The 13,788-nt window shown below is 59.8% G+C and overlaps 1 protein-coding gene across 3 annotated transcripts in view; it reads right to left on the minus strand.

Annotated features, from left to right (window-relative positions):
* Nucleotides 1-751: 751 nt before the first annotated feature.
* The window catches only part of TAB1 (TGF-beta activated kinase 1 (MAP3K7) binding protein 1), a 32,964-nt gene continuing 19,927 nt past the window's right edge, over nt 752-13,788 (minus strand). For 2 of the 3 annotated variants that reach the window (XM_080811860.1, XM_080811859.1), the window contains 8 exons: nt 11,681-11,767; nt 11,015-11,153; nt 9,966-10,079; nt 9,276-9,387; nt 7,308-7,452; nt 5,342-5,564; nt 3,906-4,068; nt 752-2,436 (listed from right to left, as the gene is read on the minus strand). In XM_080811860.1, coding sequence (XP_080667986.1) covers nt 2,229-2,436; nt 3,906-4,068; nt 5,342-5,564; nt 7,308-7,452; nt 9,276-9,387; nt 9,966-10,079; nt 11,015-11,153; nt 11,681-11,767 — 1,191 coding nt within the window. In that variant the 3' untranslated portion in view covers nt 752-2,228. The remainder of the gene's footprint in view (nt 2,437-3,905; nt 4,069-5,341; nt 5,565-7,307; nt 7,453-9,275; nt 9,388-9,965; nt 10,080-11,014; nt 11,154-11,680; nt 11,768-13,788) is intronic. The other variant, XM_080811861.1, reaches the window with a different exon arrangement.

Raw genomic sequence — 13,788 nt, forward strand, 5'->3', positions numbered from 1 at the left:
GGCCCACCTGTCTGCGCCTCAGTCACTCACTTGAGAGACGGGGGACCCACCGCCTCCCTCTCAGGGTGCCAGGCTGACACCAGGACTCTGGGTCTCAGGCCAGCAGCGCTCCCAAGGGCTTCCCGAGGGTCAGCTGGGGAAGCTGGAATGGGGACGGACCCTGAAAGGCCCATCGTGCCAGCGGAGCCCTTCCCAGGAGAGGGGCAGGGGAACCCAGGAGCCTCAGATGCCGGCACCCAAACACTGAGCTTTGTTTCTGCCTCTAAGCAGACGCCCTTGTCAGAGGGGCGAGTCAAGTTCCACAGAGCAGGGAGAGGCTGGTACTTGTAGATCAGGATTTACGGAACGCCCTCCACCCAAACAAAACCAAAATAAAGCAAAGGCACTCCCTGAATGTCCACTATCTGGTGACAGGGGGAGGGGGCCTTCCTGGTGACCCCGAGCTCTGTCCACCACACTGGTCCTCACGCACCAAGAACTGGGCTCCCTGTCAGGAAGCGCGCAGGGCTGGGAGCACCTGGCTTGTAGCTCGAGAAAACTGTCCCCCTCTCCAGATGTGCGGGGACAGGAAGGGACGCCGGACACCCAGTGCTGTCCCGCCTGGGCTGGGAGGCCAGCCGCGCAGGTCCCGTTAGAAGGCTGGGGTTTGCGTCCCTGCAACGCCCCTGAGCAGGAGGATGGGAGGAGGCCCCCAGCCCCACAGGCCGCGGCGAGGTACACGAGACCTGAATAGCACTCAACACCCGCCATGTGAGACCACCTCTTACTCTTTCTTTATTGCCGTAAAAAAGGGATTCTATTTCTAGACACCAAACAGCATCACAGAGACATTCTTGGAAGAGAATTCTCTTTTGTTTGCAAGCCCTCGAGACAGACTTTAAATCTGCTCACCTGCAGAACAGAGATGGCCTCGTAGTGGCGGGTGGTGGCGGCCCTCTGGCGAGAGGCTCTTGCTCTCCCCGCAGACTGTCCCCCGCCCGCCCCGCACCTGCCTGCTCAGCCGCAGGGAGACGGGGTCCTGCACCGCCCAGCGAGCGGGGCTTGGAGCCTGCCTATGACTGTCCCAAGTCCAGGCAACCCGGAGGCCGCACGCAGCACTCAGTCCCTGGTAAAAGCTGTGTCTGGGGCGTCGCGGGGCAGGAGCCAGGGAGTTGGGGACGGACGGAGGGATCCAGGGCCGCCTCCGAGACTGATGAAGAGGTCTGACTTCTGCTCCACTGCTGACTGTGGGAGCCGGCAAGCTGGGAGATTCCCGGGCCTGCCTCCTCTTCCGCCAGTGGGGACAGCCCTGACAGCCTATGCCCACCAAAGGCAGAGAAGGCGTGCTCTCGGGGCCCAGGCTGCTCTGATCCCATCCCTAAGTGTTTGCAAAAGTGGGGCGTGCCTCTGAGGTTCCCGGGCACCCAGGCCACCTGGTATCCAAGAACCTCTTTCCAACAGGTCTTTGCAACGCGCCCCCACCAGCCTGACTCCTGACCTGTTTTTCCCTTAAAGCCAGTAAAGACACACTGTCAGTGAGCGGCCACTATCCCCACTCAGTCCTGGCACGTCCTTACCTCTCCTGTACCCCCAGGTCTGCGGAGGCCCAACCATGCCCAGCCCACCCCCTTCGGTGGGCTCTAGGACCAGGGATCCTCTTGGATCTCCCACTCCTTTCCACTTGACCCGCCCAGAGGTGTAGCCGGCCCAGGCTCCCGAGCTTCCCTTGGCCTTCGTGAACACTGATCACTGGAAACAACCTGGGGAGGCCAAGGGATAGGTGCAGGCTTTGAAGGCGCAGATGCCACCCAGGGCTCGAGTCTGGAGGCTGAAGAAGGGAGGGAGGAACCCCGCCCAGGGCTGCGGGGGCAAAGAAAGTGGTGGCTGCTGGGCCGCAGAACTCGTCGCGGTCTGCCCCACGCAGCAGACTTCCAGCCCGCATGGCTTCTGCTGAGCCCCGATGGAGAACCAGCAGCGGTCCCAGCTCAGTCTGCCCGAGGGCGGGGCCTCCAGCCCCCTGTCCCAGGCCAAGGTCCGGTGTGCTGGGCTGCTCTCAGAGAACGTTCTCTGCTGCACCCAGTACAGATGGGTGCGGGTGGGGTGCGAGTGTGGTGCAGGCTGAGGACTGGGCGCTCCCCGGCGCCCTGCCTTGGAACAGGCAGACGCCAGGAAAAGGCCCATCTGGCTCCAGAGCTGGGCCCCCTCGTCCCCGGGCAAGGTCCTGCTCAGGCCACGTCCCCTGGCTGGGGCTACGGGGCTGTCATCACGCTCTGCTCGCCATGGTCCACGCTCCAGAGGCGGTAAAACTCAGCAAAGTCCACATAAGGCTCGACGCGGCCGTCCTCGCCAGGCGGGAGAGAGTGAGCGGGCCGGGAGCGGAAGAGGCCCCCGTCGGAGCTGGAGCTGCTGCTCTGCGTGTGCGTGGTGGTGGACTGCAGCGTCAGGGTTGGGCTCTGGCTGTGGGGACCGCAGGGGACAGTCGGTCAGCGACAGAGAGGCCCTCCGGCCTCAGGCCAGAGCCAGCCCGGGCAATGTTCTCAATGGCAGGTGAAAAATCAAGTGTATTTCCCAAGCTCTAGCTCTATGTGGATCCTCAAGTGAACGAGAATTTAACAGAATGGATCACTAGGTTCCAGGGCTCGATCGCCATGCATCCCAATGGCGACAGAATGGGACACAGACCATCTCCCTCAGGGCAGTGCCAAGCCAGAGGCGGTCCACTCCAGCTGCTCCCCAAAAGCCTTCCTCATTCCCCTCACTGGCTTGGTGGGGACAGGCCCCCTGTCGCCAGAGCTCCCTGGGTACCTGCTCTGTCATGAAACACCTCACAGCCGGGCACTACCTGCCAGCCCACCCAGCCCCCGGGCCTGGCCCACCCACAGCAGAGCCCACCTCCCACTCAGCAACAGGCCAAAGGAAAGGGGCCATTCAGGGGTCCCAGAAGCAGAGGTGCGGCAGGAAGCCCAGTTCTCCCGCCTGGTCGGGGACCCCTGCTGTCCTGCTCTGCCTCTGAGGACCCAGCTGGGGTTTCTTCCCTCCAGGGAGCCCTGCGCACTTGGGATGCTCCCTGCTCAGCAGCCCGGCAGGCCCCTCTGGCCCACAGCAGCAGCAGCGGTGGCGGCAGTGGGGGCAGGGAGAGGGGAAGGCCCCCAGGGGGGCAGAGGCCCACAGCACCACTCCCTCCTGGGTGGCCCTTCCAATTGGCCACATCCTCTGCGTGGGCTGGGTGTGGCATCCCTATTATTCTGTGCAGGGCTGGAATGTGGAAACCAGATCCCGGTCCCCTGGTGTGGTGGGGCTTGGGGGGGGGTGGTGTGGACATTCCACAGAAGTGAAGGGGCTGGAGGGACATGGACCTGTGAGGCAGGTCTGCAGCGAGGAGGGGGGCCAGCCTGCTCACCCCTAAGTTCTGGGCCTCCTGCTGCCTCCATGCACCGCTCCCCTACCCTGCCACCCCGGCCTTAAACTAGACAACTCACTTTAAAGCTAAAATGGGACGCTCTAGTCAGAGCCCAGGCTCTGACAAGCCAGCACAGGCCAAACAATGTCCCCCAAGCATGGATGCCATTGCGGAGGCTTAGAGATGGGGAGAAGACGGGGAAAAGAGAAAAGAACACGAGAACCTTCCCAGAACCTTCCGGCCCGTCTCCTCCTGGCCTACCTGCCCACTTGGCCCCTGAACCCCCGCCCCGCCCATGTCTGGGTTCAGTGAGCTGCTGGAACTTGCAGGGCGGCCTCCTCCTGCCTCCAGGTCTGGGAAGGATCCCCAGGGATGGAGTGGGGAACGTGAGAGGTACAAGACCCCAGCGCACCTCACCCCACATCACTCGAGCCCAGGACTGGGCCCCGTGGCCACTCCCGTCCAGGCATCAAGGGCTGTCCCGGGAGGCAGGGCCGGGGGTGCCTGGGGGCGGGGGAGGGCTTACTTGGTGAGGGTAGGCGTGGCTTCGTCCAGCGTGGAAGCGCTGTGGGCCCCGTTGACCAGCTGGCCCTGGGAGGGCATGACAAGGGAGAGGGTCACGCTGGTCTTGCTGGTGCTCTGGGCGCTGGAGTACGGCACGGAGACGGGGTACACGCGTCCTCCTGCAGCTTGCGGGGGGAGAGAGCGGTGGGCTGCAGGGAGTGGCTGAGGGGGGATTGCTGGGGTGGTGGGAACACAGCCGCTGCGGGGCGTCATGGGGGCAGCGTCTGAGGGGCCGAGCAGGTGGGCAGCAGCCAGGCCTGGCTCCCGGGGCTGCCCTTTGGGACAGTGAAGGGGCGTCTATTTAATGGCAGACTCTTCCAGGCGGGCGGGGGGCTCCTCTCGGCAGCAAGGCACCGGTGCTCAAAGCAGGAGGAGAACATGTGCTGAGCTGCCTCGAGGACAGGGTGACTGCCGGGCTCCCCACGGCGCTCTCGGCCCAGGGTAAGTGGAGGTTGGCCCCCCAAAATATGGTTGCAATGACAACAAGTTACAGAAACTCCAGTAACCCCGGTGTCCGTGGGGGAACAAGCCCATTGGTGCTGCTCACGTGTGAAGCCCTGCTTGTCTGAAAAATGACAAAGAAAGGCAGCCCCTAGGAACAGATAGTTTCGACACTGAGCAGCCCGGGGAGAGAAAGAGAAAAAGACTAGCACCTCTCTTTCCCAGCAACCTGATCACGGAATTCCAAAGGGAGAAAATAAAGCATCTCAGCCTCACCCCTAACAGGGCCCAGGGACAGAGCCAGGTTTCGGGGGCCCCTCTGTCCACATGCCTAACCTCACTTCCCTCTCTTCCCTCCAGAGCCTCAGCTCCTCGGTAAAAGGGGGTGCCCCCTGCGCCTAGGGTTTTGTTTATTTATTTGACAGACAGAGATCACAAGTAGGCAGAGAGAGGCCGGCAGAGAGAGAGAGAGAGGAGCAAGTAGGCTCCCCGCTGAGCAGAGAGCCTGATGTGGAACTCGATCCTAGGACCCTGAGATCATGACCTGAGCCGAAAGCAGAGGCTTAACCCACTGAGCCACCCAGGCGCCCCTGTGCCTAGGGTTTTAAGGAGGCCTGAAGGAACTCTGTGCATAAAGGAACAGGAACCCAGTAGGCACCCAAGCAGTGGCAGCCACCATCCCTATTATGTGGCCTTGGGGGTTGGCAAAGTGCTTGTTCACGTGCTCAGACGTTCAGGAGGTCGGCCGGGCACGTGCTAGGATTCTCATTTCATAGGCAACAGGAAAAAACAACAACTCAGCTCGGAGAGCTTTACGGTCAGAGACCAGATTAGAACGGTTCCAAACCAGGCCTCTGGATCCACGTCCGCTCCAGGCAGCAAGGCCCACCCCTCCAACGTCACCCCGAGCCCCGGCCGACCTCCTCAGGAGGGCCTCCGGACACACTGCGTGCATACCTGGGGCCGGGGACGGCGTGGGCTGGCTCATCTCACCCAGAGGGTAGCCAAAATTCCTCACCAGCAGGGTCATGTCCTCGTGCCTCGGGCAGAACTTGGCCCGCTCGCCGCCACTGGCAAAGGTGTCCCCGTGGATGCGCTTCACCCGGTCTACCACGGCCTGGGCCACGGCATCCAGGGAAGTCTGCTTGGCGAACTCCGTGTCGATCATGGCGGCGATCTCCTGGGGGAGGGGGAGCAAAAGCTGGTGAGGAGCAGGGAGGGGGCGCCCAGGACTGCCGCCCGCAACTCCAGAGTCTAATCGGGACATTTAGGGGGTATCAGCCGAGCAGGTGAAGGAAGTCTCCAGCAGTCCAGCCTGTAATCTGAGCTTTTCAAGGTATTCTAGCTAATTCTTCTGGAACTTTCTCATTAGAAAAGGTGTGACCTTGTGATCTCCAACTGCTGGCTTCCACACCGATAAAATGGGGGATAATATCCACCTCGCTGGGTTATTAAGAGGATTAAATTGCACAATGGATGGGAGGGCACTCGAAACCACGAAAAAGTCTGGTACGAATTGATGTTAATTACTAAATTTCCTTTCCTGGAACAAACTTACTGTAGGCTGTGTCAAGCCACTTTTGTTATAAACAGGGAATACAGGGGCGCCTGGGTGGCTCAGTGGGTTGAGCCTCTGCCTTCGGCTGAGGTCATGATCTCAGGGTCCTGGGATCGAGCCCCGCATCGGGCTCTCTACTCAGCCGGGAGCCTGCTTCCTCCTCTCTCTCTGCCTGCCTCTCTGCCTACTTGTGATCTCTGTCTGTCAAATAAATAAATAAAATCTTTAATAAATAAATAAATAAATAAATAAATAAATAAACAGGGAATACAGAATGAAGACATGCCTCAGAGAAGTCCACTATCCAGTTTTTCTAGAACCCAGCAAAAGCCACTGGATAATTCTTTGGCAAAGACCAAAAAAAAAAGGAAAAGAAAAAAAATCATACTGACAACAAACACAAACACAAACTCCTCTACATGATGGCTGGCCAGAGTCTCTTGGAGGTAGGACGGCTGAGACAGGTCACAGGAGATGACCTGAGCCCTGTCTGGGGTCGGCTCAGCTCTGTCACTGACCGGCTGTCACCTGAGGACCTCAGGCAAGCCCCTGAACTCCATCAGCCCCAAGCTGCCTAACTCGACGTGGCCACAAGCCTGTCTCCTGGGTTATAAGGCTACTGGCAGGAATGATAAAATAAAGTAAATGAAAAACCTTGAACATGGGTTATCAGGAGATAGGCACATGAGACATTCTTCTCCTAACATTTAATTAAAAGGAGGACAAAGCAGAAAAGGTTACTTTCCTACAGGAAACACAAATGGAAGAAGAGATACAACCTGAATTCAGGAGCCAAGGTCAGGGAAAGGTAGCCTCCCTTCAAAATCATCCTTGAGGTTGACTGTCTCGAAGTCACGCATTAGGGACAACTGTCTGACACGTGTGCTCCCAGCACAGGAAAAATAAGAGGCTCCCACTGACTGGGGACCTAAGCTTATCACACCTCGCCCTCCCCGCAATCCCAAAAAGGTGGATGTTATCACCCCCTGTCAGAGACGAGGAGCAAGCTGTAAGCAAGTGCGGCTGGGAGGGGAGAGGGGGGACGGGAGAGAAGGGGAGAGGAGAGGCAGGGAAGGAGGAGGCGGAGGGAGGCTGAGGCTCAAGTCATACCCTCCGGCTCTCCTCCCTGGACCAGGGCCCTTCTCAGACACTCCAGAGCAATGTGCCTGGGGAAATTCACTTCCTGGGGTCCTGGGGACTGACCCAGCTTCAAGCCCAGAACAAGCATGCTTCTAGGTGGGATGCGTGTTCTTGGAGCACGGGCATTTCTTCCCCCAGCTTTGAAGGCACAGAAGCTGCCTGGGTCCCCAGGGGAGTACACCGCACTGGGGTGGGCTGGTGGCGCTCTGCCGGGGCTGGGCTCACCTGGTTGGCCTGCCCGGGCCCGTGGGCGGCCTCCAGAGCCTTGTAGAGCCCCTCCGACATCAGCACCAGGAAGCCAGTCACCCCATCCAGGGGCTGCGCACCGTGGATTTCGGGCTCCGCGATAATCGGCTTGGACTTGGCGGCGCTGTGGGAAAAGGGCAGGGAGAGCTGTGCTTGGAAGGGCCCCAGGGGACATTTCCTATGCTAAGGGCAAGAATCCACCCAGGGTGTAAAGTCAAATGCACATCTGACAAGAGGAAAGAGAAAAACCAGAAAAACAGACCTATCTTCTGAGCGTGGCTCCTAATGTAAAGCTCTGAGAGCCTGGAGAGCCAGCGGGGCGGCTGGGGGCACCCAACCCTGGCCCCAGTCCCCACCTCCTGGCCACAGAGCCTGCACGGTGGCAGTAGGGATGGTAAGAGGGTGGGGATCACTTGTAAAAGGGCACTTTGCCCAGGCTCCTCCAGAACGAGTACCAAGCCCACTCAGACCCCAAGTCCACTCCCCAGGTGCACAGGGACCCAGGAGGGCCAGCGAACGTCACAAAGCTCCAGCACGCGTGTGCGCACGCAGAGGCGAGTCTGAGATGTTCCTGGCAACGGCATGTGGAAGAGCAGAGTCTGGACACATCCCAGGAGCCCATGAGCGGGGCTGGTGAGCGCCGCTGCAGCCTTGCTACGGGCCCCTGGCCGCGGTTTCGGGGGCGCCGCCCGCCCACCCTGCACTGCGCAGTGGGGAGCACAGCACCCATCGGGAAATGAGGGGGGTGCAGGGCACAGGAAAGGGTATGCCAGCACCTGTGGGCGTTTTAGGAAGGGGGCTGCCCCCCACCCCATATCCCCCCACACACGTGCATGGGAGCCCTGGGGCAGGATACGGGGGAGACTAGCAGCTTCTGGGGAAGGGGTCCAGGCTCGGGGTGGGGGGAACTCTCACTGTGGATCCTCAGAGCTAGCTGACCTGTTTTGAGTCTGTACTTTCCAACTAAGCCAACAGTTAGAGACAAAAGTTTCCAAACTCAACCGCCTAAGTCCTATGAGAGCAAGGAATTGTAACTCCTGCTTTCTAGGCCCTGAGGAGTCTGGCTCAGATGCTGGGGTCTTTGCTAAGATTGCCCCACGGCTCTGGGTGTGACATCCATGCCCGTGAGGGCAACACACACCTCCCCACCCCCCCAACTCCCTGTACACCCACACCCCCCACCAACGTGCCACCCCCACATACACACCACATCACACATATGCCACATCCCCCACCACACCCCCCCACAACCACATACACACCCCCCACAACGCCACACCCCCCCATACACACTGTGCACACAATAAACCCCCCACACCCCCCACCACATACATACACACCGTATACACACACACCCCACACTACACCACACACACACCATACCCCCCCTCCACACACACACATACACACCCGCATATCTGTTTTCCCAATCACCGTTAAGGACATTGCTTCGGATTCAGGATGCCTGGGTTCAAGCCCTGCCTCAGCCCCTGCCAGCCCTGTGAGCAGGTGGCCCCCTGCGGTCTCCACATCGGTTGCCTCCAATGAACACACCTTCGGGCCAACAGCAGTACCTACCTCACAGGGTCTGAGTGAGGAGCGAGTGAGACAGTGTGTAAAGAGCTGGGCACAGGCTTGGTACGACGACGGCCCACAGTCACCACCGCTGCCCATCTGCGGCAGCTCGTGACAACGCTGGTCACAGGTCCTGTGGCCCTGGCTGCTGCCCTTGGCTTTCACTCATGTCCCCAACCTGACCCCTTGCCAGCCCAGCTCTACAGAACCTCCCAGCCTCTTGGGTCTAAGGCCACACACCAGCCTCTCTGGGAGGAGCACTGCCCTCCTCGGGCTCTCGGCTACCTCAACCACATCTTTTTGTCCCCAGACCATCTTTCTGCCCAGACCCTCTGGCCCCACAAACAGGGGGCAGCTGGGTCAGCCCCCTACCTGAGTAGGTCGATGTCAGTGTAGCCGTATTTGACCTTGTAATCCCCGATGCGTCTGGTGCTCTCCTGCCCACAGATGACCCCCACTTGCTTGATCTTTCCTGCATCCAAACCTGCCAGCGGGAGAACAAGAGAACAATCCCAGATCCTGCCCCCCGTGAAGGAAAAAGGAACGGCATCCAGACGTGGCCCCCCCCAAGACAACAAGGTGGAAAATGAAGTCACACCAGGGCGCCCCAGGGAGTGGCTCACCCGAAGGGCCCCAGCGTCCACAGTGCCCAGCCTCATCAGAACGCCCCCTTCCTCAGAGGCCCCGGGCAGGGAGCGAGTGGCTGTGCCATGAGAGCTGCAGCCTCGAGCCTTCTCTGGCCTCTTAGTCTCTCTCTAGTGGTCATAGTACCTGCCGTATACTCCGTACTCTTGAAAACACTTCACACCTAAGGAGGCTTAATCCTCACAAGGCTCTGAGGCAGGTGTGACTACGATCCTCATGACACAGATGGGGAAACTGAGGCACAAACTTCCAAAATTCCGGACATCGACAGCTAGTAAGGGGCAGAGCTGGGATCCAACCCCAGGCAGGCTGGTTCCAAAGTCAAGGTCGCAGCCTGAGCACTTCCTGCCTCTCCCTACTTGGCCCCCAGAAGAGGACTAAAAGTGAACCATGGGGGCCGCCCCCGCCCCGACTCACCGAGCTGAGAGAGGCGGAAGAGCTCGTCTTCGTTTTCCGTGGTGTGGTCCACGTTCAGCTGGGTCACCTGCAGCCCGTCCACCGTGGATTTGCATAAAAGGGCACGATTTGTACCTGCAGGAGAATTTGAGCAGCTGAGCCAAGACTGCGTACAGGGAGGAACAGGACGGGTGGAGCAGAGAGAGAGAGAGAGAGAGAGAGAGAGAGAGAGAGAGAGAGGAGGCAGGCATCTCACACAGGGAAATCCTCGAACCAGCAAAGAAAATAGGCTTAGACCACTGGGGTGAGTCACCAGTCGGGGCGTGCTGATGGTATTAAGGAATTAGGTTAAACTTTTCCAGTGTCATCCTAGGATAATTATGATTTTACTAGGAGACCTTTTCTCTAGGGAGATGTACTGAACTATTTACAAAGAGATAACATGTGACACGATGTCTGGGGTTTGCGGGGCCAGAGGACTGGAGAGGAAATGAGACTGGCCTTGAGGCTCTGACTGCTGGGGCTGGGGGCTGGGCACATGGGTGTTCGCTCTATGCTTTTCACCCTGTCTTTTTGTATTTTTGACTTCTGTCCACGAGATCTCAAGGAAAAGATCGACGTTATCAGCGGGGTTTCTGCACTGCTCCCACAGTAATCTGTGAGTGTGGACTTCTTGGGTTTCCAGATGGCCTCGTTTCCCACAAATCCAAGTATCCCCGGGGCCCCTCACCTAGCCCATCCCACAGCCCTTTGTGGGATGCTGAGTGGGTCTTCCGTAGCCAGGCCGTCTCCTCCAGAAGAGGAAGCCACTGAGGCAACCCAGAGAGGGGACGCAACTCGCCCACAGCCAGCTGAGGCAGAGTGGGGGACTCCTAGCCAGAACCTCTCATTCCCTGTGCTGGGACTGGGGGATTCCTGGGCAGAAATGGGGAAATGGCCCTCAGGGTCTCAGAAGACATGGGCTGGAGGGCCTATGTGCCTGGGAAGCAGGCTGCCCCAAGAACACCCAGACCTCGAGGCTGGCCTTCTTCCGGCCAGTGCTCCCGCCCTGCGACAGGCAGGTGGCTCACCGACATTGGCGACATAGAGCTTGTTGTTGAGCAGGACAGCCACGACGGCCATGGCTCCTCCCGAAATCTCCCTCTCCAGAGCCTTGAGTCTCTCGAGGATCTTCTGGTACTGCGGGGGCAGCTGGTGCTGAGGGACACCCTAGAGGCCACAGCAGGGGTCAGAGCGGGTGGGGTGCTCAGGACCATCTCCCCAGCAGGCCCTCCCTTCAAAGGCGAGGCTCCGAGGGCCCGGCTGGGACGAAGCCGTACTGCAGCTCCAGGGAACCCTTCTCCCGGGAAGGCCAGACAGGACCGTACTCGCCCTGTCGGTTCTGGAAGGGCCGGTGGCTGACGTGGGCGGGTGGCTGATGTGGGCGGGTGGGTGATGAGGCGGCACACGGGCTCAGGTCAAGGACTGATCTGGAAGGGCCTTTTCTCACATCCTTCACCGCCCACCCCTGTGCCGAGCCCAACTGAAGTTGCCCACAGTGGGCCCGGGAGACCCCTCGGAGGGGGCCTCTGCAAACGCACTACGGCCCCGTCCCTCGGTCGGGAACTGTCCCCCTAACACCCACCACTCTGGCCCAGTCCTGTCAATGGCTGAGGAGTGACACGGCAGATACGTCCCTGCTCCTCGTAAAGCTGGGCCTTGGGGTGCTTCCCCCGGGAGCAGGCTGGGGAGATTACCTCTGGCAGCTGGGACTGGAGGCTTGCCTTCTCAGCCAACGCGTCATCGATGGACTCCAGGAAGCTCCTTTCCACCACGTCGAAGGCCTGGATGCACAGAGGACAGGGAGGGGTGTCAGGGGAAAGGCCAGTTCAAAATACCACTGCTACCGGGTACTGAAATGCCTGTTAATAGTGACAGATTCTGGGGGCGCCTGGGTGGCTCAGTCAGTTGAGCATCTGCCTTCAGCTCAGGTCACGATCTTGGGGTCCCGGGATCGAGTCCCACATCAGGCTCCCTGCTCAGCGGGCAGCCTGCTTCTCTCTGTGCCCCTCCCTCCTACCCTGCTCTTTCTCAAATAAATAAATAAAATCTTACAAAAAAGTGACAAATTCTGCACGAAATGCAGGCCAGCACGTGACAGGGGCTTCACACAGGGGACTGCAAGGCCTTTGGCTCTGACAGAGCCGTGCGGGATGGAGCCTTCAGCCCCAGGGGCCTGGAGCCTTCCAGAGAGCACTGTAGACCCCGGAGGGGCAGGAGCTGGCACAGAGGTTCCGAGCACGGCTTGGAATCAGGCCACCCGGGGTGAATTCCGGCTCTGCCGCTTGACTGCCAGGCAGTCTCCATCTCACCCGCAAAGGAGACAAGCGCTGCTCTGTGGGGGCGGGGGGTACGGACGGACGGAGATAATCCACCCTGCGCACCCAGCACCCGGGCCGGCGGGAGCCTAGGGCAACGACACCTCGTATCGTCACTATATCCTGCCGGTCAACGCCGGTCCCTTGACGCTGGTCCCGCTGCTGCCTTCCGGGAGGCGAAGGAACCAGCCGAGACTCACTGGCGCAGGGCCCTGAGGCCACGGAGGCCCTCTGGCCCAGGTGCCGAGGCTGGAAAACGGCCGGGAACACGGTTTTCGAGGAATAGGAATCCATCCTTCTCATCTCGGACTAAGTGCCTCCGGACGTGCTTCCAACAAGAGATGCCAGGAGGACAACCTCCAGCTCTTTAGCCGGCAGAAAGCAGGACCGGCCAGCAGGTACCAGCGAACCAAAGGGAGGAGGCAAGGCCCACCGGTGCTTACAAACAGGAGGCTGAACACCCAAGCCTCACCCAGAGGAAAGGGTTCATCTCAAATTACCCTGCTTCTCCCAGAGCTCAGCCTCCCCCCACGCCTTCATCCAAGGAACACCCCTGACACCCCTCTCTCCAGGAGGATCACCTCCAGAGCCCACCCTGCCACTCAGGCGGAAGGACGGCTGGCTGCCTGGGCCTGGCCTCTGGGGATGTGGGGAGCCTCTGTGTGACGAGAACAACTGAGAAAAACAACTTTGCCTCTGAGCTGCTGCCCAGACGTCTAAAGGCATGATAACCCGGCCCCTAACCCGAGTCTGGACACACATGAGGGCCTCAGCTTAGGAGTCCCACCAAAAATTCCCGCTTCACAGTTCCTGGGGCACCTTTTAAAATAACCACTTCGAGTGAAGGCTACGGGAAGTAGTGACCTCCACCCCAACGCCCTCCTAAGTACCAGGAGCTTGCCACTCTGCCCTTTCTCTTGTGCTGGCTCTTGACTCGGGAGGGAGGACTGTCCCCCTCCCCTCCCCACCGCTCAATGGCGCCCTCTTGCTTCTGGGATCTGTAAGTAATGACGAATCTGTGGCATTGCTTCCTCTGCGGGGGTGGGGGGAGTGTCATGGGACTGCACCTCCAGTCACAACAGTCCTGTGGGTCTCACGTCCCCAGAGGTGGGGCCTGGAGGCTGAGGGGGTGACCCGCCAACCTCAGGACATCATCTTCATTCAATATACCTGCTCTGGCTTCTCAGCACGGCTGGTGACAGCGGCGGGGCAGCCTGTCCTATACTATATGCCTGGGAGCTGTGAATGGCCTGCGATGGTCCTCCCCCAGCTGGATCCAGCTCCCTGGGAAGGAAGCGCTGCTTGCTGGCAGTCCTGCAGTATTGCCTGGCCCCCTGGGAGGTGCGGCCACACTCGCCCACCCTAGGTTGTTAGTGCAGTAAAAGGTCAGGCTCTCCTGCAGAGACTGGCCCGGAGGCCCCAGTCCAAGGTGGATGTGTTTCCCATTTGTCTAGGAACAAGACCCCACCAGATGTCTGGTCTGGAGG

Source organism: Martes martes (genome assembly GCF_963455335.1).
Source record: "Martes martes genome assembly, chromosome: 8".
Lineage (NCBI taxonomy): Eukaryota > Metazoa > Chordata > Mammalia > Carnivora > Mustelidae > Martes > Martes martes.